This window comes from Equus asinus, chromosome 4, assembly GCF_041296235.1.
Source record: "Equus asinus isolate D_3611 breed Donkey chromosome 4, EquAss-T2T_v2, whole genome shotgun sequence".
NCBI lineage: Eukaryota > Metazoa > Chordata > Mammalia > Perissodactyla > Equidae > Equus > Equus asinus.
The window spans coordinates 78,953,353-78,977,289 of record NC_091793.1 but is presented as its reverse complement, the minus strand read 5'-3'; the positions used below and the strand labels follow the sequence as shown (position 1 = coordinate 78,977,289).

General features: G+C 40.5%; 1 protein-coding gene and 1 long non-coding RNA gene across 2 annotated transcripts in view; one reads left to right on the top strand and one right to left on the bottom strand.

The window, feature by feature from the left end:
• MAP3K19 (mitogen-activated protein kinase kinase kinase 19) overlaps positions 1–23,937 on the top strand; it is a 59,257-nt gene that overhangs the window by 31,233 nt on the left and 4,087 nt on the right. Inside the window, exons 9-13 of the mRNA XM_070507580.1 lie at positions 750–1,009; positions 14,218–14,261; positions 15,699–18,131; positions 21,066–21,215; positions 22,304–23,001. Coding sequence (XP_070363681.1) covers positions 750–1,009; positions 14,218–14,261; positions 15,699–18,131; positions 21,066–21,215; positions 22,304–23,001 — 3,585 coding nt within the window. The remainder of the gene's footprint in view (positions 1–749; positions 1,010–14,217; positions 14,262–15,698; positions 18,132–21,065; positions 21,216–22,303; positions 23,002–23,937) is intronic.
• LOC139045106 (uncharacterized) lies at positions 342–22,317 on the bottom strand. Its single transcript, XR_011502786.1, has 2 exons — positions 22,031–22,317; positions 342–981 (listed from the first exon to the last, which is right to left on the bottom strand). It is a non-coding gene; the product is annotated as an uncharacterized lncRNA (long non-coding RNA).

The following is a 23,937-nucleotide window of genomic DNA, read 5'->3' as shown; positions in this document are numbered from 1 at the left end:
AAGCAGGGGTCGTAATAAATATTATTGTGGCAGGGGCCAGATAATAAATATTTTGGGCTTTGTGGCCCATGCAGTCTCTGTTGGAATGATTCAGCGCTGCAGTTGTATCTTGAACACAGCCATAGAATATCTGTAAACAAATGGACTGGCCGTGTTCCAGTAAAACCACAGAAACAGACTGGAAGCCGGATTTGGCTCATGGGCCATAGTTTGCTGACCCTGCAGCAATGCTACTCAAAATGTGGTTCTGGGCTCCTTCTGTTGCCAGTCAGTACAGAACTTGGACATTTAAATGTTTAGAAAGTTGTATAGCAATTTGACTGATAACAAAGAAATTGGGGTTTATTTTCATAGTAATTTACTTTTATTACATTTTACAGAAATATCAGTCCACAATGAACTGGAAAATTTAAAAACTGATCCTTCACTAAAGCTAATTTGAGAAACACTGGGCTGGTTGATGTCTTTGTAGAAGCAAAAGGGTGCATTCCCTGTGCCTGCCCCTCTGCCCCTCTGATTTCTCTGCTCAAGGAAATAGAGACTAGGAAAACTAAAGTGCGGGGTGCAGAGGGCAGATGGGGTGGGGAGTGAGCCAGACAGTGGAGAGGTCTTGTCCTTTCAGGAACACCATCATTCCACTTGGAAATAGTTCTCCAGACTTTCTAGTGATGTCAGGCTGGATTGAGGACTTGAAACCCAAAAGACATGGGGAATGAGTTTTGAATCAAACTGTTTCCTTCCCCTTCTAGTCAGATAACTGCAGCGCATGGAGAATGGGCGCGAGCACATTCTGTTTCTCTTCCAAACGAACTTGAGATGGTGGACCTCAGGACAAAGACGCTGACCACGAGGCCTTTACTTCTGAAGAAACAGGAAAGTTCCAAGGAGCTCCATGATGTGAACTCAGGCTTTTTGTGGCCGAGACCTTGCTTAGAACCAAACATCTCCAAGTCTATAGCCAGAGAAGATGTTTCTCACTTTCTGAAAGGGCAAGAAAGAAAATCTGAAGGTGAGTTGAACACTTACACAGTGATTCCTTTATTCTTTTGGTCAACAAATATTTATTTGTGGTGCCAGGCACTGTTCTAAATGCTGGAAATAGAGCAGTGAACAAGACAGACAATAACCCCTGCTGTTGTGGAATTCACATTCTAATGTGGTTGGAGGAGGGGACAGACAATAAACAAACCAGTAACATATATAGTACATTGGATGGTGATAAATGCTATGGAGAAAAATAAAGGGGAAGAGTGATGAGGCAGCTGGAGATTTTAAATAGGGTGAGCAAGAGGAGTGATGTCAGCATCACTGTGGAGTGAGTTGTTCCCTTTGTCTCTCCTCTCTAAGTTACAACTAAACGGACATTCATTAACCAACAGAGGATTCCCTACACAGCACAAGAGGATGCCTGAGAGGTCCACGCAGCCATACACCAGAAGGTGGGTGGATTGGATCTCCGGGAAGCAGCGGGACTAGGTGAGTGGACCTCTCCCCCTCCCTGGTGGCAGCGATCCAGGTTGCAGGTCATCACACAGTGTCCAGCTGTGACTGTAAGAGCAGGCGGGGGCAGCCTGGCCTGCATGCAAATGCTTTTGGAGTGGTGCAAGAGCGTCCACCATGCCATGGTGGTCCTGCCCATGGGGACACTCCCCACTGAGTGGTGTCAGCTCAGCCCCCACAAAGGAGCCCTGCCCGCCAAGCGCAGCAGCTCAGCAAAACTGCCCGCAAGTGCAGAGCCGGCCTGCATGTGAAAGAAAGGGCCTCTCCCCTCCTGCCCGGTACAGCAGCTCAGCTGGTCCCCCTGCCAAGTGCAGCAGTCTCACTCACACGAGAGCGACCTCCAAAGGAACCCTTATCAGGCTTTCAGGAGATTTCTCAGCAAAAACCGTACAGGCTAGGAGAGAATGGAATGACATATTCAAAGTACTGAAAGACAAAAACTTTCAGCCAAGAATACTCTATCCACTGAAACTATCCTTCAGATATGATGGACAAATAAAAGTTTTCCAAGATAAACAAAAACGGAGGGAGTTACTGCCACTAGGCCTGCCTTACAAGAAATGTTGAAAGGAGCCCTCCCATCTGAAACTAAAAAGCCAAGGTCTACAAAACCTTGAGTACGGAGATAAATAGAATCAGAAAATTACTGCTCTATATCAGAATAGGTTAGTAAACACTTGCTTATAACAAAAAAGATAAATGGAAGGAAAACATCAAAAATAAGTATAAATACTTCAATTTAGTCACAAACTCAGCACAAAAAAAGAACAATTTGTGGCAACAATAACTTAGAAGGGGAAGAGGAAAGGGATGGAACCTACTTAAGTTAATGGAGACAAGAGGCTATCAGAAAATGGACCATTTCATCTATGAGATCTTTTATACAAACCTCATGGTAACCACTAAACAAAAAATCAGAACAGAGCCACAAATCATAAATAAAGAGAAAACTGAGAAACCCGTCACAGAAAATCACCAAACTGAAATGGCAGTCAGAAATACAAGGGAAGGGGCCGGCCCCTTGGCTGAGTGGTTAAGTTCATGTGCTCCGCTTCAGCAGCCTGGAGTTTAACAGGTTCGGATCCTGGGTGCGGACACGGCACCACTCATCAGGCCATGTTGAGGCGGCGTCCCACATGCCACAACTAGAGGGACCACACAACTAAAATATACAACTATGTACTGGGGGGATTTGGGGAGAAAAAGCAATTAAAAAATTAAAAAAAAAAAAGAAATACAAGAGAAAAGAAACAATGAAAATACAGAACTGGTTAAAAAAAGAGAGAGAGAGAGATAAAATGGTAACATTAAGCTCTCATATATCAATATCACTCTAAATGTAAATGGATTGAATTCTTCAATCAAAAGACACAGACAGGCTGGCTGGCTGGATTAAAAAATAAGACCCCCCCCCTCCCCAAAACCAAGACTCAACAATATGCTACCTTCAGGAAACACATCTCAGCTCTAAAGACAAACATAGGCTCAGAGCAAAGGGATGGAAGACGATACTCCAAGCAAATGGTAAGCAAAGCAAAGCAGGTATTGCCATACTTATATCAGACAAAGCAGACTTCAAGATAAAAAAGGCAATGAGAAACAAAGAGAGGCAATATATAATAATACAAGGGACATTCTACCAAGAAGACACAAAACTTAAGAATATATATGCATGTAACACAGGAGCACCAAAGTACATAAAGCAACTATTAATAGACCTATAGGGAGAAATTCACAGCAATACAATACCAGTAGGGGACCTCAACAACCCACTTACATCAATGGATAGATTATCCAGACAGAAAGTCAACAAAGAAATAGTAGATTTACGTGAAACACTAGATCAGATGGACTCAGTAGATATATATATAGAACATTCCATCCAAAAACAGCAGAATACACATTCTTCTCAAGTGCACGTGGAACATTCTCAAAGACAGACCATATGTAGGGAAACAAGGCAAGCCTCAATAAATTTAAGAAGATTGAAATCATATCAAGCATCTTTTCCGACCACAATACTATGAAACTAGAAATCAACTACAAGAAAAAGGCTGGGAAAGTTACAAATATGTGGAGACTAAACAGTATGCTACTGAACAGCCATGGGATCAATGATGAAATCAAAGGAGAAATAAAAAAATACCTGGATACAAATGAAAATGAAAACACAACATACCAACTCTTATCCTCTAATAGGATGCAGCAAAAGCGATACTAAGAGGGATTTTATAGCAATACAGGCCTACCTCAACAAACAAGAAAAATCTCAAATAAGTAATCTTCAGCTACACCAAACAGAACCAGAAAAAGAAGAGCAAACAAAGCCCAAAGTCAGAAGAAGGAGGGAAATAGTAAAAATTACAGCATAAATAAATGAAATAGAGACTAAAAAAACAATAGAAAGAACCAATGAAACTAGGAGCTGGTTCTTTGAGAACATAAACAAAACTGACAAACCCTTAGCCAGATGTACTAAGAAAAAAAGAGAGAAGACTCAAATAAATAAAATTAAAAGTGAAAGAGGAGAAATTACAATGGATACCACAGAAATATAAAGGATTATAAGAAACTACTATGAAAAACTATATGCCAACAAATTGGATGATCTAGAAGAAATGGATAAATTCTTAGATTCATACAACCTCCCAAAACGGAATTAAGAAGAAATAGAGAGTCTGAATAGACCAATCACAAGTAAAGAGATTGAAACAGTAATCAAAAATCTCCCCAAAAACAAAAGTCCAGGACCAGATGTCTTCTCTGGAGAATTCTACCAAACATTCAAAGAAGATTTAATACCTAGCCTTCTCAAACTCTTCCAAAAAATTGAAGAAGATGGGATGCTTCTTAACTCATTCTATGAGGCCAATATTACCCTGAAACCAACACCAGACAAGGACAACAAAAAGAAGGAAAATTACCAGCCAATATCGCTGATGAACATAAATACAAAAATCTTCAACAAAATATTGGCAAACCGAATACAGCAATACATTAAAAGGATCATACACCATGATCAAGTGGGATTTACACCAGGGATGAGGGATGGTTCAACATCCACAAATCAATCAATGTGATTCACCAGAGTAACAAAATGAGGGATAAAAATCATATGATCATCTCAATAGATGAAGAGAAAGCATCTGACAAAATTCAACATCCGTTTATGATAAAAACTCTCAATAAAATGGGTATAGGAAGAAAGTACCTCAACATAATCAAGCCCGTATATGACAAAGCCACAGCCAACATCATACTTAATGGTGAAAGACTAAAAGCCATCCCTTTGAGAACAGGAACATGACAAGGGTGTCCACTGTCACCACTCCTATTCCACACAGTATTGTAGATTTTGGCCAGAGCAATTAGGCAAGCAAAAGAAACAAAAGGTATCCAAATTGGAAAAGAAGAAGTAAAACTCTCACTGTTTGTGGACAACATGATTCTATATATAGAAAACCCTAAAGAATCCATCAGAAAGCTATTAGAAATAATCCACAATTAGAGCAAATTTGCAGGGTACAAAATCAGTTGCATTTCTATACCCTAATAATGAACTATCAGAAAGAGAACTCAAGAATACAATCCCATTTACAATGGCAATAAAAAGAATAAAATATCTAGGAATAAATTTAACCAAGGAGGTGAAAGACCTATACACTGAAAACTATAAGACATTATTGAAAGAAATCAAAGAAGACATAAGGAAATGGAAAGATATTCCATGCTCATGGATTGGAAGAATAAACATAGTTAAAATGTCTGTATTACCTAAAGCAATCTACAGATTGAATGCAATCCCAATCAGAATCCCAATGGCATTCTTCACGGAAGTAGAACAAAGAATCCTAAAACTTATATGGAACAACAAAAGACCTTGAATAGCCAAAGGAATCCTGAGAAAAAAGAACAAAGATGGAGTCATCACACTGCCTGACTTCAAAATATACTACAAAGCTAAAGTAATAAAAACAGCATGGTACTGGCATAAAAATAGACACACAGATCAATGGAACAGAATTGAAACCCTGGAAATAAAACCACACATCTCTGGACAGCTAATCTTTGACAAAGGAGCCAAGAACATACTATGGAGAAAGGCAAGTCTCTTCAATAAATGGTGTTGGGAAAACTGGACAGCCACATGCAAATGAATGAAGGTACACCATTATCTTACATCACACACAAAAATTAACTCAAATTGGATTAAAGACTTGAATGTAAGATCTGGAACTATAAATCTCCTAGAAGAAAATATAGGCATTACACTCTTTGATATCAGTCTTAGCAGCATCTTTTTGAATACCATGTCTACTCGGTCAAGGGAAACACAAGAAAAAGTAAACAAATGGGAATACATCAGACTAAAGAGCTTCTGCAAGGCAAAGGAAACCAGGAACAAAATGAAAAGACAAACCATCAACTTGGAGAAAATATTTGCAAATCGTATATCTGACAAGGGGTTAATTTTCAAAATATATGAAGAACTCAAACAATGCAACAACAAAACAAACCAACCAGTCAAAAAATGGGGAGAGCATATGAATAGACATTTTTCCAAGGAATATATACAGATGACCAACAGGCACAAGAAAAGATGTTCCACATTGCTAATCATTAGGGAAACGCAATTCAAACCTGCAATGAGATATCACCTTAACGCCTGTTAGAATGGCTATAATCACCAAGACAAGAAATAACAAATGTTGGAGAAGATGTGGAGAAAAGGGAACCCTCATACACTACTGGTGGGAATGCAAACTGGTTCGGCCACTATGGAAAACAGTATGGAGATTTCTCAAAAAATTAACGATAGAAATTCCATATGACCCAGCTATCCCACTACTGGGTATTTATCCAAAGAACTTGAAATCAACAATTCAAAGAGACTTATGCATCCCTATGTTCATTGCAGCATTATTCACAATAGCCAAGATGTGGAAGAAACCCAAGTGCCGCTTGACTGATGAATGGACAAAGAAGATGTGATATATATACACAATGGAATTCTACTTAGCTATAAAAAAAGACAAAGTTGTCCCATTTGCAACAACCTGGATGGTCCTTGAGGGTATTAAGTGAAATAAGCCAGACAGAGAAAAACAAACACTGTATGATTTCACGCATATGTGGAAGATAAACACATGGATCAAGAAAACAGATTAGTGGTTACCAGAGGGAAAGGGGGTGGGGGGGGGGTGCTTGAAAGGGTTAAAGTGGCACATATGTATGGTGACAGACAGAAACTAGTCTTGGTGGTGAGCTCAGTGCAATCTGTACAGAAACTGATACATAGTAATGTACACCTGAAGTTACACAATGTTAGAAACCAACATAACCTCTATAAAATAATTTACAAAAATAAAATAAAATAGGATGAGCAAGGGATAGCATCATTGAAAAGGTAACTTGAGCAAATATCTGAAGGAGAAGAAGGACTGAACCCTGTGAATATTTTGGGGAATAATGTTCCAGGGAGCAAGAAGGCGAGTGTATCTGGCCAGAGTGAGTGGGAGTGTGAGGAAAGGGGATTTGAACTGTAATGGGCATGGGCACTGATTATACAGGGTCATATAGTACGTTGGAAGGATTATAAGTGACATGGGGAGACCTCGGAGGGTGATCTGACACTCAAGTTTAAATAGCCTTTTAAAAGATGCTTTCGGAATAGCTACAGAATTACAGCTTATATCTTACATTTCCACCTTTCCTGAATTGTGTGCAGCCTTGGTTAAAAACTCCTACCTCAGATTATATACTAGAAATTCTTTTTCTGCCTTCTGTATCTTTTAACCTATATTTCATGCTTTCCATTTCCTTTTCTCTCTGTGCTCCATTCTGGGTAATTTTCATTTTACAAATCTTTCAGTTCACTGATTCATTTGTTGAACCTACCCATTGAGTTTTTTCCCCAATATTTTATAACGCAACAAAAATATACAGCAAAGTTGAAAGAATTTTATGGTGAACATCTGTATACCTACCACCTAGATCCTACCTTTAATGTTTTACTATATTTGCTTTATCATAGCTGTTCATCTGTCCGTCCCTCTATTCATCCATTAATCCATCTTATTTTTTTGTTGCATTTCAAAGTAAATTGCAGATATCAGTATGCGTTTTCCATTTTTTTAGCATGCTTATCATTACCTGGAGTTCAATATGTGTTTACAGAGTTTCTGTTTTGAAAAAAGTATACACTGAGTGTATATTCACTGAATTTTTACAGATGCCTGTGAAACCCAACTCCTTATCAAGATACAGAAGGTTAATTTCAGCCCCAGAAAGTTCCCTCATGTCCTTTTCTCAGTCAACACTAACCTGCCTGAATCCCCAAGGCAACTACTATGTGGAGTTTTTTCACTATAGGTTAGCTTTGCATGTTCTAGAATTTCATATAAATGGAATGGCACAGCATATATTCTTTTATGTAAGCCTTTTCTTCCCTTAGCATGATGTTTTTGAGATTCACCTATACTGTTGCCTGTATCACTAGTTCATCCCTTTCTAACCCTTCATAGTATTCCACCCTATGCATACACCACAGTTCATCCAGGTTTCTATTGATGGACATCTGAGCTGCTCCCAGTTTCTTACCGTTATAAGTAAAGCTGCTATGATCATTCTTGTACAAGTCTTTTTTTGTAAAAACTTTTCTTGTGAGTAAATTCGTAAGAGTAGAACCGCTGGGTTATAAGATAGGTGTATGTTTGGTTTTTAAGAAACAACCAGAGGCCGACCCTGTGGCGCAGCGGTTAAGTTCGCACGTTCTGCTGCGGCAGACCAGGGTTCGCCGGTTCAGATCCCGGGTGCAGACATGGCACCGCTTGGCAAGCCATGCTGTGACAGGCATCCCAAATATAAGGAGGGAGATGAGCATGGATGTTACCGCAGGGCCAGTCTTCCTCAGCAAAAAAAGAGGAGGATTGGTGGCAGATGTTAGCTCATGGCTGATCTTCCTCAAAAAAAAAAAAAAAAAAAAATAGAAAGAAAGAAAGAAAAAAGAAACAACCAGAACTTTCTCCAAAGTGGTTGTACCATCTTACATTCCTATGAACAGCGTATAATGTTCCGGTTGCTTCACATCTTCACAAACATTTGTCAGTTTTTTAACATTAGCTGTTCTGGTGGGTGTATAACAGTATCTCATTGAGGTAGTAAGTGGTATATCATTATGATTCACTCATTTGTTTTTTTTTTAATTTACTTTTTATTTTTCAAATATTCTTTGTTCACTATTGAGAATATCTTGTTTTGATGATTCCACCTTTTATTTATTTAAACTTCTAATATATTGTTATTTTATACTCTGTATTCGGTAACTCCAATATGTGAAATCTCTGTGGGTCTAAATTTGTTGTTTCTTATTTCTACTGCTTTGCACTATTGAAGGCTCCTTTTCCTGAGTGTTTGAAAATCTTTACAGTGAACTCATATTTGGTTGATGTTTATCTGTGGGAATCTGGGGCCCTACACTGAGGAGGCCTTCCTCCAGGATTTGAGTTTGCCACTCTATCTAGCCCAACACTTATTTACCAGAGAGCAGCACTGACGCCAGCCTTTCCCTTTAGGGCAGTGCTGTCTTTGATATCTGCTTACTACTGTCCTAAACCAATCAGCCTAAACTCAGGGACAAACCTGTAGCCCAGAACGTTGCATCTATTGGCTTCTTGCAATGAGGGAGATTGCACAACTGAGGAAGTATGTGCACATCTCACCAAACAAAGGAAAAAAACAGATTTATTATCATACGATTTGGGGGGAAGGGTAGAGATTAAGTGAAATTTAAATGAGGCAGTGTTTTTTAAAAAAATTAAAAATATTTTTTATTGTGGTAAAGTGTACATAACATAAAATTTGCTATTTTAATTTTTTTTTTTTTTTTGGTGAGGAAGATTGTCCCTGAGCTAACATCTGTGCCAATCTTCCTCTATTTTCTATGTGGGTCACTGCCACAGCATGGCTGACGAGTGGTGTATGTCTGCACCCGGAATCCAAATCCATGAACCCGGGCCACTGAAGCAAAGTGTGCCAAACTTAACCACTACACCATGGAGCCATGCCCTATTTTAACCATTTTTAAGTGTACAGTTCAGTTGCATTGAATTCATTTACATTGCTGTGCCACCATCACCACTATCCATCTCCAGAACCTTTTCATCTTGCAAAACTGAAGCTATAACTCCCCATTCCCCTCTCGCCTACAATGCCTGGTAGCCACTATTCTACTTTCTGTGTCTATGAATTTGTGTATTCTAGGTACCTCATATAAGTGGAATCATACGATTTTTGTCCTCTCGTGTCTGGCTTCTTTCACATAACGTAACGTTTAAGCAGTGTTTTGATAGGCTGTATGAAAAGCTGTTACCATCAGGTCTGGACTGTGAAGTAGACTCAGGGTCTTGTTGCTTGAAATCTACAAAGTTAGCTCCCCACTCTCAGCATCCACTCTTCAGCCTCCTATCTTGCCACTCTTCCTCAGCTGTGTGATAAACATTAGCACTATTAAATGCCTCCCATTCCTGGAACTAACATGTGAATATTTGCACACACTGTCTTTTTCTGCTGGAACATTATGCCATCCTTCAGGTCTCCCCTTAGATGCCACTCTCTCTCAGGGAGGTCTTTTTGAACCTCCCGAGACTGGATGACTACCATTCCTCTGGACTCTCAGAGGATCCTGACCTTACCTGCAACCTAACACTCCTCATGCTGAATTGTCACTGTTTATTTATGTGCCTGTCTTCACCAGGTTACGAAGGCAAAAACCATCATCGCACCTCCAAGCACCTAGCACCAGACTTGGCGCATAACTAATAAAACATCTATATTGAATTAATAATAGCAATAACCATTTATTGAGTACCTACTATTGCAAGGCATAAATATCCACTGATATAGGTAATATTAGCACACCTGTTTTAGAAATGAGAAAACCAAGGTCTAAAGAGGTTAAGCACATGCCTAAGTCATGTAGCTAGTGAGTTACAGGGGCAGGCTTCAAACCTGGACCACCTGTCTCTGAAGCCAACGTGCTTAAGCACCATGCCTGTGTGTTCAGAGCTCATACCTTCCACCCGAGTCCCACTTTAGTTATGATGGAAAAAAAGGATACACATATTTAGTCTTGTAGCAGAGACGGTTTAGAGAAAAGGAGGGGCAGTTGGTGCAGGTACAAACTGGAGGGAGGATGGATGGAGAGATTGAGTAGGAGATTGGGGAGACATCCTCTTCTCCCAGCCAAACCACAGAGAATCTTGAAGATGTAACAAAAACAACGACCGCCAGACCAGAGTCAACTTGGTTAGGTCAGTATTCTGAAAGGGGAGCTGCTCCAGGGATGCTGCACTGTTGTTGGAAAATGTCAACAGCATTTGTTCGCTTTTTAAAATTTGTTAGTATGCAATTTAAAAAAATTAGATGATCAATATATGTTGATTATGAAAACTCAGAAAAGACAGATGAGCAAAAATAAAAAAATAAGAAATACAAATAGAATTGTAAGACCATTTCTTCTAGAATGTACTTCCATATTTTTAAATAACATGTTTAGAATGATGGTGCTTGATTGTTCAATTTAGACCTTCTTTTTAGGGTTTCACACTTTTTCATTACGCACACAAGCAATCTCCAGTCTTCTCAATCTTTGTGTTAAAAAAATCAATATTCAATGTTTCCATTATTATGACTAGGTGAAGTATTATTCACAGCTGAGCTCCATAGTGTTCTATGATTTTCTTGCTTTTGAGACATTGTAGGGGCCAGCCCAGTGGCACAGCAGTTAAGTTCGCATGTGCTGCTTCAGTGGCCTGAGGGTTCGCCGGTGCGGACCTATGCACCGCTTGGCAAGCCATGCCGTGGCAGGAATCCCACATATAAAGTAGAGGAACATGGGCATGGATGTTAGCTCAGGGCCAGTCTTCCTCAGCAAAAAGAGGAGGATTGGCAGCAGATGTTAGCTCTGGGCTAATCTTCCTCAAAAAAAAAAAAAAAAGAGAGAGAGACGTATTTATCCTGGTGTTAATAAATGCCTAATTTCGTCATTTGCTTACATTTTTGTTAGTCACCAGTTCATCCCCATCCTGTCTGATGGATGCATAAAGTGTGCATCAGTTCAGACAACTGCACGTCAGGTAATCCATTGGTTCATTTTGTTTTTGGAGACACTGCTCCTGGAACCCTCCGCCCTTTGGTTTCACTCTGTGTTGCCCAGTCTGTGGGCCTCACTGGCCAGCCATCCTTCTGTGATTCCCTCACCATCATCCTGGGAATGCCCTTGGCCCCCCGTGTACTGGATATGCACTTCCCCTTCCTTGACTGACTCCCTCATTTTAGTGAGGTACATTTTCCAGTAGCTTCCTGAAAAAGGCGCATCAATGGTAGTTTTTCATTGTCTCTGTTTCCTCTGAGCTCTTTTCTTTCTTTGGTTTGCTTGTCCTTATTTTCACATCAGAGGCTTTTCTCCCTTATCAGTTGGTCCTTGGCTGTGGTGCTGCAGGGAGCTTGTTGAATGGGCAGAGACCTCGACGGTGGGGTGAGGGATTCCCATGGTGTCAGTGTGCATAGACAGGCCTTTCTCTCTGGCTCGTTTTCGCTAGAGAGGGATAATCCAAGCTCCCGTCTGAGGCTATAAGGCTTCACATGTCAGTGTGCAGGCTTTCACTTAATCCTTTTATTTTCGCTCCAGCACCCCATTTAGCATCTTTGTTTCAAGGTCTCCAGAGAGTAAACTTCCAGCCATCTGCCAGTAATGGAGAAGGAAAACGTCACTCGTGGGGCAGGGCAGGGAATCTGGAACCCACTCCTTATACAGACTTACAAGAACCCCTTGTTTCAGCCTCACCTACATCCCCAGAGGTACCTGGTATCTTCAGTTCCTGCTCCTTTCCGAGGTTCTTATTTTTTGTTGAGTCCTGCCCCTGCAGGCACTGAATAGAAAGCTGAAATCTGACAGCTAATCAATTATTCATCCACACAGTTGTCACTGTTCAAAATTTTGTTGTTGTTGCTCATCTGCTGTTTTATCCTCTGGGTTTTTGTTGTTGTTCTCATTTACACCTTTTAAAATTCGTTTACTGTCACTTTAGTATGGTTTGTGGAGAGAGTGGAGAAAAGCTTGCACATTCCATCTTTTAACTGGAATTCTATACACATTTTAAAAGGCTTTTAACGTATACTGCCAAATTATCTACCAGAAAGATCTTACCTCTGCACTCTCACCAGAAATGTTTAAGAGGCTGTTCGAATTCGCATCATTCCTTACCAACAGTGGATAATATTTATCCAAATATTTATAATAATAGCAGAAAGTTTTTGTTTTTTAACTCAGGAGGTTATAAATTGTATTCAGTTGTATTTCTAGTATTAACTTGTAGTATCTTTTCAACAGGAACTCTCAGCCTCTAGCATACGACCTCTATGAGGGCAAGGATTTTTTCTTTATTGTTCACAGCTATATTGCTATCTTCTGGGACAGTGTTGGTCTGTCAGGAAGCACTCAATAAATATTTGTTGAATAAATGCATGAAGAAGCGGGGGGAGTGCCTTGGCCAGCTGTGGCTGAGGGGAATGTCCGTGCCCCCTCCTGTTGAAATCCTCTTCTTAGCTGAACGTGTTTCACCCGAGAATGGCTTCTGTATGTGTGTTACATCACAGACATATTTTGTTCGGCCTTCAAAGCATTATAAACAAGGAGCAGGAGGGAGATGTCACATAGTCTCCAGTTCTCTGGCTTCTCTTGACAATTGGAAGCTCTAGCAGTGCTGGATTACCCATCTGGAATGGGTGACATCAACTAGAACTGAGTAATGGATGTCCCTTTAGTTGGGCACATGATTTCAGTTCATCACTGTCCCTACCTGTCCCACTTCATCCATTTATGTGACCTGCTTTGACCCTGGATACATTGGAGTTTTGGGCTTCAGCTTCTGGCTGTGGTGGTGGGTTTTAGGGACCATGGTGACTTTTTGGTAAGAAGACAACTAGAGTTTACACTACTTAGTAAATTCCATCTCCCGCTTCCCTACACCTTCCCTTCAGAATTTATGTCCAGCCCATGTTTGAGTTCAAACAACTGTTGGGATACAATTATACATGAATATTCTCCCATTTCTGCACAGTCCAGGCTTTCTGAGCAAAAAAGCAGGGAAAACTAGGTTAAAAGATGATTAAATGATAAACACGTCTTAGAAATTAGAGACAGAGTATTGCTCCCGAGAGATTCAGAGGCTTATTTCCCCAGGAGCTGTTTGCTTACATTCTAGAGTAATAATATCTTTCTCCTGGAGACATTTGCTTACATTTCATAGCAAAGGTCTCTCTTTCTTGGGAGGGAAAGGTGAGTCGAAATGCCAACCACTCCGTATAAGCTCTGAGTCTCATAATTTCAGGGTTCACTCCTGGGGTACAGCCCCCCTACGTCTGCTCTCACGTGTTGCCCTATGGGGAGCTGGGGTGTGGGAAACTGGCACTATAATGCCCTGTGGGTAATAAATGCTCTGATTTCTGATCCAGAGTCTTGTGTTTCCAGACAGAATATAATAATCATACCATACTCAATTCCATAGGGATTACACCTGGAAAACTCTTAATTTTGACTTTTCTTCAAATTTCAGCACCAAGATCACTTCATCCCCAAACTCTGGCTTAAGGTTGACTGTGTTCCTGCTACTGCTAAGAATATCTAATTATTTTTACGATTTTTTCTTGTTATAGAGTGTTCTACCTCTGATATGAAGTACAGTAGCCGGAGAATTGAGGTAAGATTAGTTTCAGCATTTTTGACTTAAGAATTAATACCGAAGAACTTTTATTTTTAGAGACAAACTCTATCAAAGAACTCAGAACCAAAAAACTCAGCAATTCTATTTTGGAAAAACAACAACTCACATATAGTCTATAGAGTAACAAACAATTTCTGGGAAAATTATACCTTGCTATGAGCATTTCCTTTCTGAGGTATTTCCTGTTCTCCACATAATCAAGTGAGTATCTCTCTTAGACATATTTTAATTTGTCTTCTTTTAACATACCTGGAAATTCGGTAATTCTTTTTTCCAGGGGTAGAAAGATTTTCCTAGTTGTCTAATGTATAAGCAAAGCATTGGGAAAGATTCTTGAAATTCTCTCAATGACCTGACTCTTCTGTATCCTAGAACCTTTGAGAAAATGCACGAGTATTGCTTAGTGTTGTAAATAGAAGTTTATTGGCCTGAAAAAAAAAGTAATGACTGCCACTGGGGAGATGTTTAAATGCTGGGAGAATATATTTTTATTTCCTAAGCTATTTTTGATAAATGGAAGAAAACCATCTCAGTAATAAAACTAGGGCATTACACTGCATCTCATCTGTTTCTAATGCCTAAGTTTCTAGTGTCAGATTCTTTTCCTTTCCTTTTCTTCTTATACACGGGCAGCAATAGAATGAAAATGAAACATATAGCTCTCAATTACCACTCAAGATCCATGCCTATAAATATTCTCATATACTTAGGTGTCAAATCTGCATACACAGGAAAAGAGCTTGATGGAAAGAAGCATAAAGTTAGACTTTATAGCCGTATCAGCAGAAAGCTGAATATTATACATGGGGTTACACTGACCTCTAGAGGTTGATAATGGTAAAAACTAGCTTAATTTGAAAATAGCTGGAGGCCAAAGGAAAATTAAAAACCATTCAGGGTTGCTAACTTATAGTGTGGCACGTTTATAAGTCACTCTCAACAAAATGATTCAGGAAAACAATAAAGTAGTAGTTGTGCTCTGGATACAAATTCTGAGTTAGTCTGTAACCTGATGAAAGCTGTTGAAGTAAATGTGAACAGCAATTTTAAGCTGTTCTAAGTGGAAATTTAAAAAATGTCTAGATCAATTCTACGGAAAGAAAAAGAGAAGAGATGTAAAATGTTTCATCTTACATTTTTAATGTTTACATTGTAGTTCCTTTCTTTTAAATACATAACCATAAATCTTTATATCTATGATCATCTTGATTTTGAAAAGTATTGTTTTACCGTGGTTCTAAAAATACACTGGGATTGAGCTTTCAATTTTTAAAATTGTGGTCTCCAGGACAGATTTGTACTTCAAAGGCCTTCCTAAAGAGACTCTTACATCTCTTCAGATTCCTTTAAACCAGTTAACATGATGTGTTTTATGTTTCTGCCTTCATTAGCTTTTTCTCTCTTTCCTTTTAGTTCCCTCTGCCACCATTGTCACTCTTGCCCATGAGATCTGGTCTCCTTACTATCCCCCAAAATCACAAGGATCAAAAGGAGAGAGAAAGAAACATGCCGAGCCTCATGTCCTTTGTACCTAAGTTCTCAGAGCCTGTTAGTCGACGTGATGAGCACCAAGAAGCCCCATTCCAGGTGTTTGTGGATCAGATTCTCAGGTCCTCTGATGGCTCCATTTGGTCCAGAAACATGTGCTCTTTTTGGAAGGCTAACCATCACCGACAACACCTGGAGATGGAGGAGGATCGGAAATCCAAGGAAACAGAAGGAGGTGACAAAACTGAAATCTCTCACTTTCAAAAAGGGCAGTCTTTGGTGTCCTCTGAGAATTCTAAGAAAGGCAATTTTCCTACAGATAAGGATGTGGATATCGACTGCTGTGGTAGTGAAATGAGAAAAGCAGAAGAGAACTCTCGATATCTTTCATCAAGAAAGAAAGAGGGTTCAGTAGCCAGAAACTATGAACAAGATACAGAAGTTGGATGTACCGTGCCAATCAAATGCCAAGAAGCCCGGCACTCAGAAATAACTCCAAGCCAGAATCAAGAGACTGGAAATGATAAAGCTGATTCAAAAAGTCCTTCAGTACATAAAGGTGAAGCAATTGAGCCAAATCATATTTTGGAAGAGTATACTGTACTTAAAAGTTTGTCCAATGTAGTCTCTAATAGCACCATTGAAAAACTCCCAGAAAGTCACAGCGGCATGGAGACAAACATAAAAATATCAATAGCAAAGGCAACCAAACCAGAAATGAATGGGATGGTCCCTCTTCTCCACATCACTTTCCCTGGAGATGGAACTCCCAAGGAACCAGCACTAGCTAAACCAAGCCTCCAAAAAAGAAAGGGCACCCTTCATAGCAACAGTAGCTTCAACATACTTGCACACCAAGAAAATGACAGGCATAAGATGAAAACCCATAGAAATAAATTGGATTCAAAGACCAAGACCAGTAACAGGACACCTCCAAATTTCATGATTTCCGTTGAAGGTTCCATTAAGTCTACTGTGCATAAAACCAGCATAAAAACTCAAGTTTTTCCTGCCTTGGGGCTTGTTGACCCCAAGCCTCAGCAATCACCCAAGTTTCAAAGGAGAATGCCACAGATCGAAAAGAAGCAATCAACTTATCGGGCTCTGAAACCTAAAAAGCAATCATTTCCTTGCATCTGTAAAAGTCCAGGAATAAAAACGTCTTCTGTTCCACTCTCTATTCAACCAACAGAGCCAAGACTAAATTATCTAGATCTTAAGTATAGTGACATGTTCAAAGAAATCAATTCAACTGCTAATGGACCTGGAATCTATGAAATGTTTGGGACCCCTGTTTATTGTCACATGCGAGAGGCTGAAAGGCATGAAAACAAACATTACCGAGAGATATGCTCAGCTCCATCAGGCAGATGTATCACCAATAAATGTCGGTCTTTACACAGTGAGAGAAGCAGCAATAGCAGAACAAGACTTTCTCAGAAAAGAACACATATTAAACCCCGAAAGCCTTCGCTTGGCATTAAACCAAAGCACAAAAGTTTAAATTCTAAAGAAAAGGGTTGCAAGGCTGTAGGTAGCAACCTACAAGACGCTGAAAATGGTGATGCTATTTCAGAACCAGAGTGGCAGATCAGGTCTTCAGAAAATGACTTTCTGTCTTCCAAAGATGAAGTTCAGCCCGTGAACTTGGCTCAGACTCATGAGCAGTCCATTCAACAGAACGAATTCCTTCCTGGCTCCGATTTGTCCATTGTTGAAGAAGTCTCTATGGAAGACTCTCCTGATGAAGGAGACATTTCTAACCATCAAATACTTGCCACGAGCCTCAGAGACCTGCATGAACTTGAAGAGCTACATCATCAGACTTCATCTGTCCTTTCAGAAAACAGCTGGGCAGTGCCCAGTGAGAAGAGTTCCAACAAGCATGTACTACAAGAAAAGCAGAAAACAGCATCTCTTGGTAAAATAAGTGCCAATCAAATTTTAACTAATGATGTAGAGTTTGATAGTGTTTCAGATAAGTCTAAAACATACATGAGTTTCTCTTTCCAAGAGCAACAAGAAAGTGCATCTTCCCAGGCATATCAACATTGGGCACATTCTTTGGATCATGATAGTTTAGCCAATAAGTCAATCACATATCAAACATTTGGAAAAACTTTAAATGATGAAAATTCAATTTCCCAAGAAATCCTAGACTCTGTAAAGAGTGAAGAATTGACAGATGAGCTATTAGGTTGTCTAGCTGCAGAACTATTAGCTCTTGATGAGAAAGATGACAACTCTTCCCCAATAACACCAAATGAAGCAAATCATGAAAACCTAAATCTTGTCTGCAGTAGGAGAGGAAATACCATTCAAGAATTGGGCAGAGAGACAACAAATGTCAAAAGACAGGTTGGTATAATTAGAATCAGAGATTCTTTGTGGTAGGAAGGGACCTCAGAGACAAGCCCCTTTTTGTCAAATGAGGAATCAGGAATCCTAAACAATTAAATAGCTTTGCCAAGGCTTCATTGGTTGCAGGTTTGGGATCCAGGTCCCCTGACTCTCTGGCTAAGATGTTTCGTTATGCTGCCTTACTTCTGGAATTTAGCTAGCCTGGCACTGTAATGGAATCACTACATTAATATAGCAAAACTGTTTACATAGGTCAATACTTTTTTCAATGATGGTGTTTTTATTACTGAACCAGCCTTGTTTAGCCCACTGCACAGTAATGCAATCACTGAGACAGTGAGTTTTGCAGCAGAGAAAGGGTTTATTCACAAGACAGCCAAACAAGGAGACAGGAGAACAAGTCTCAAATCTGCCTCCCTTAAAACAGAGATTAGGGATATTATGAGATATGGGGGCAGGGCAGTCTGAAGTGTGGGAATAGATGAGTGGAGGTAAGGAGAAGTGAGGTAATTGATGATCTGTGCAAGTATAGTCAAGCTTCATGGCTCTTCGTAGGACACGTGTTGACAAAACGGTGGCATCAGCATGATCTGTGGGTGGAGTTTTTGGCCCCTTGACGTCAAAGAGTCACTTATGGGGCATTTGCGCAGGCCCAGTTGATGAGTCTATGGTCTTAACCAACCTGAACTAGACAAGGATTTGACTAAAAACAACTTAAGCACCATTACCATGATGACTCAAGCTTCAGAAATGTCATCTGTAGGGTAGGCCTTAGTAATGCACTATCTAACTGCTTTTGCAAATGGATGACTGAGTATTGTTAAAGCAAGTTGGCCCCCGGTTCCATTTTCAGTCAACAAATATCAGCAGAGAGAAAATTACGAGAAAAGCATTGCTCTAGGTGGTGTGTGAGATGGAAAGAAATTAACCCAGCCCCTGAAGTAGCTCACCACCTAGTTCCCAAAAAAGCATCTGATGACATGAAATGACCATTTCTCAAAGATTCCCTGCACCTGAGCATTTGCTCTCAGATGGTTCACTACTTTAACACAAAAATATTATCGATGCCTACTGTGTTTCTGGCACTGGGCTAAGAACTAGAGACATGGTGGGGGATAAGACTTAGCCATTGCTCTCAAGGAAACTTAAGCAACAATTTCCCCCCCCCCCACCACTGACCCAAATTTTTTAAATTTGTTTGGCATGGGAGTGGCAGTGGGGCGGGGGGTGGGGGAAGAATAGCAACAGAAAGTTGGGTTTTGTTTGTTTTAGTTTTCACAGAAGTACATGTTTCCTGCTTCCCTCAGATTTTAAAGACAGAAACAGTAGGTTTAGCTAAAATATTATTTATTGAATGCTAACTCAGGTTATATCACACTATATCAGGATCAGGAATAACTATTTTAAATAGTTGATCAGAAGAACAGACAAGGGTAAATAATTATACCATAGCTAGGTTTATTGAGAACTTACCATATGTGAGCCAGACTTGTCATACTGTATCCTTTATACGCTTCCTACCAGCTGTGTGAGATAAGTACTAAGGGTACTAACAAGTCGCCATTTTGCAGATGAGGAAATTGAGGTTTAGAAAGTCACGCAGTCAGTGAGTGGTGGGCCAGGCATTCTGATTCCAGCCCCACACCCTTAGTCACTTAATCATGATGGGAATATTTCTTATCCTAAAAGGCCAGCTCCATCCTCAGGGTGATCTCAGTTTCCACTGAGAGGTGGGTAGTGATCGGAAGAAGCCTCCAGCCTGGGGTGGGAGATGGGGGTATGTGTGTGCACGCCCGTGTGTCTGAGATGGGTTACCACTCTGCCATTTCAAAAGAAAAGCTAACAAGCTAGTAAATATAAGCAGCCTGTAACCCCACTTTGCAATCATGGAGTCAAAAACTGACCTTTTGTGACCTTTTCTTTTCCAAGCAGACCTTAAATTTTGGTTTGGGTAGTAACATGAGAGGATGGGGAGGAGGAACCCAAATGGCCCTTTCAAGGCGTGCAAGCTCATTTGTGAGGAAGGTGTCCCTGCAGGATGTCTTGTTCATAAAGGGCCTTCACCATGCCTCTGCATCACCATTGTCATTTCTTTTTAAGAACTAGTAGAGGAGACCAAAACAAAGCATTTTTGGTCCTAATCAAACAACTGTAAAATGTGGTCTAAGTTCTACAAAGAGATATTTGTTTCCTGATTTGTAGAGCGGAGGCTCTCAAAGTTTACTGTGAATGCATATCTCTTGGGATCATGTTAAAATGTAGACACTGATTCAGTATGTCTGGGGCCCGAGATTGCGCATGTCTAGCAAGCTCCCAGGTGATGCTGATACAGCTGGTCTGCTGATTCTTCTTTGAGCAGCAAGGGTCTATAAGGCCATGGGTCTTCAGTCTATTGCAGGTGGTCTTGACCACCAGACTTGCTTGTTATGGCTGTGCATGTGTGTGTGTGTGTGTGTGTGTGTGTGAGAGAGAGAGAGAGAGTGTATGTATGTGAGTAAATGTGTAAATGTGTATGTAAGCATATGAATGTATGCTTACATATATTTGTGTGTGTTTGAGTGTATTTGTGTGTTGTGGTAATAAATGAAGAACAGACAAAGGCTATTTATTCAGGGCTCACTATAGCAAAGGAGTCAGCTTCCATCACGTGCATTTGGCAGAGACTCAAATGTAGGCAGAGGCGTGGGAAAGCTGTATAGTGGGAATAGGGAGGCTTCAGGTCTGCCCTGACTGGAGGCTGTTGTTCTGGGGAAGCTGTAGGTGGGCTAACTAGATGGGGCTTCCCGTGATTGGTGAGGGGTGCCTATTTGGCTTTCTCTGGTTGGTCCTAAGTTGGAAGAAAGGAAGACTCGACTCAACTCTCTTCCCCTCCTGTCCATCCCAAGAGCTCAGAATTTAATGGCGACTTTTCTTTTTGTCTCATTCTTCCAGAGACATAGTAATGGGTTCAGGATATATGACAAGGAGGAGCAATTTCTCAACTCAAATGAAAAGAAAACATTTTCTGAAAATAGTTTAAAGTATGAAGAACCTATCCTGTGGACCAAGGGTGAGATCCTTGGGAAGGGAGCCTACGGCACAGTAAGTTAAATGGGAAACACGATGAAACCAAAAATCCCCACTCCTCCTTGACCCCTCCTTCTTCCCTAACCCTCCTGCAAGCCCTCTCCGCCCTCCTACATACTCTTAGAACTCTTCCAGTTGGAAGTAACAGGAAACCCAACCCAAACTGGCTTGAGGAAAAGGATGTTCACTACTTTATGTAACTGAAGGGTCTGCAGTAGGCCTGGCTCTGGGCACAGCTGGTTTCAGGGGTCAAACAGTGTCATCAGGATCTGACCTCTCTATGTCTCTCCTTCCGGCTCCTATTCTCAGGCCCCATGTGGTGGTACAATGGCCATTGCATTTCTAGCCTCTCATTTGCTTCAGTCCAAGTCCAGTGGGAAAGAAGTCTCTTTGTTCAACAGCTCAGGATATGTTACCAGAAGTTGGGAGAATCATTGCTGAGTGGCAAAAACAAAAGATCTTCCTTCCATTTTGTGAACTGCATAAAAGACCATCTAAAGTTCTGGCACTTTAGATAGTATTTACATAGATTGGTAAAGAAAAGACTGACATGCTACGTTTCTAGCTGGGGATATTTCAGGAATCAGTAGGTGGAAAGAAGTGAAGCCACTGAAATTACATGATGGGGGTGACTACTGAATTGCCCCAGGACCTGCCTTCCTCTCTCTCCTTAGAGCTTTAGCCCTGAAATAGTCCTATTTCATTTATTTCATGAGGAGCTTTCCCAAACCACCATCTCATGTAGTCATCATAGGTATCTGTGAGGTAAGCATTGTTACCTTGGTTTTATAGATGAGAAAAACTGAAGTCAAAAAGGTTATACAACTTACCCAAAGTTACACAGCAGGGAATGGTGAAGCCAAGGTACCAACCAATCCAGGCCACTTGTCTCCAAGTCATTATCCATTTACCAAGCTGCTCATCCCATCTTGGCTCCATTGAAACTTTGAATTTGCTTAAGTCCTTTGAATTTAGGTAGGGATGTTCCACTTAGAGAAAGACAAGGGTTTGAGAAGAGAAGGGAGAAACAAATGTCACATGAGGCATTTTGTGAACAAGTTGTATCATTTACGTTAAATAATAAGGTATTGGTTTGCTTCTAGGTATATTGTGGTCTAACTAGCCAAGGACAGCTAATAGCTGTAAAACAGGTGGCTTTGGATACCTCTGAAAAATTGGCTACTGAAAAAGAATACCAGAAACTGCAGGAAGAAGTAGATTTGCTCAAAGCACTGAAACATGTCAACATTGTGGCCTATTTGGGGACATGCTTGGAAGAGAACATTGTAAGCATTTTCATGGAGTTCGTTCCGGGTGGCTCAATCTCTAGTATTATAAACCGTTTTGGACCATTGCCTGAGATGGTGTTCTGTAAATATACAAAACAAATTCTACAAGGTGTTGCTTATCTCCATGAGAACTGTGTGGTGCATCGAGATATCAAAGGAAATAATGTTATGCTCATGCCAACTGGAATAATCAAGCTGATCGACTTTGGCTGTGCCAAGCGTTTGGCCTGGGCTGGCTTAAATGGCACCCATAGTGACATGCTTAAGTCCATGCATGGGACTCCATATTGGATGGCCCCAGAAGTCATCAATGAGTCTGGCTATGGAAGGAAGTCAGACATCTGGAGCATTGGCTGCACTGTGTTTGAGATGGCCACAGGGAAGCCTCCGCTGGCTTCCATGGACAGGATGGCAGCCATGTTTTACATTGGAGCACACAGAGGGCTGATGCCTCCTTTACCAGAACACTTCTCAGAAAATGCAGCAGACTTCGTGCGCTTATGCCTAACCAGGTAAGAAACTGAAAGCAGGAGGAGGAGGAGGAGTCCCCAGAGATTTTAAGCAGCTGACAATTCCCCAGTAATTTATGGCCCATTAAAAGCTCTGCTCAGGCTATGAAATGAAGTAGGGAGTGATTTTGTGTGAAAAGGAATCATGATGAGCCATCTTGAGGATTGTGTTCCTTGTTATATCCGGGTCTAGGAGGTGACGCTTTAAGTAGAGAGTGCCTCAATTAAACGTCTTATCAGGTCCTGATGCTACTTCCCCAAATCAATGGGGGGCAAAATGGCTAAAGATCTACTCACACAGTGAAAAGACATCAGCTGTGCTTAGGTTTCCCTTTCCTAAGCTGCCTTCCCTCTCAGGGAACAAAAGTGTTCTCATTTCTTTCCTAAAACCTGCCCTCAGGAAAATATGTGAAAATATGTGAAAAGTTCATTCATATTGAGGGATTGATATGAATTGATTGATTGATGACTGACAGAATTAACATATTGGTTCTCCCAGAAATACTTGCATTTAAAGTGAGCAGAAACATTTTGAGCCAAAGGAACAAATCTCTAATTGGAGCATTTCAAGCATCAAGTTGAGGATTTGGAGAAGCAGAAAAGCCCCCAAAAGTTGTCTGTTTTCCCTTGTCCTGATGTCCCCTACTATCTATGGAATAAAATTCTGGGTAGAATGTTAGAGCTGTAAGGGACCTTAGAAATTACCCACTTGTGTGGTTTTCAAACTTTTTTAGCTGGGCACTCTCCACTTATATAAAATCTTAATTCAAACAATAAAATGTAAACGCAGAGAGATGGTTGTGGCTAAAGTGTGTGTGTGTATGTGCATGTATTGGGGGGAGCTGAGAGTAAGGTAGGGTGCTGGAGCCCACCCATTTGGCCTCCAGGATGATGCAGAACAGCCTAAAATCTACCACCTCGTGAGGCTCAACATTTGGT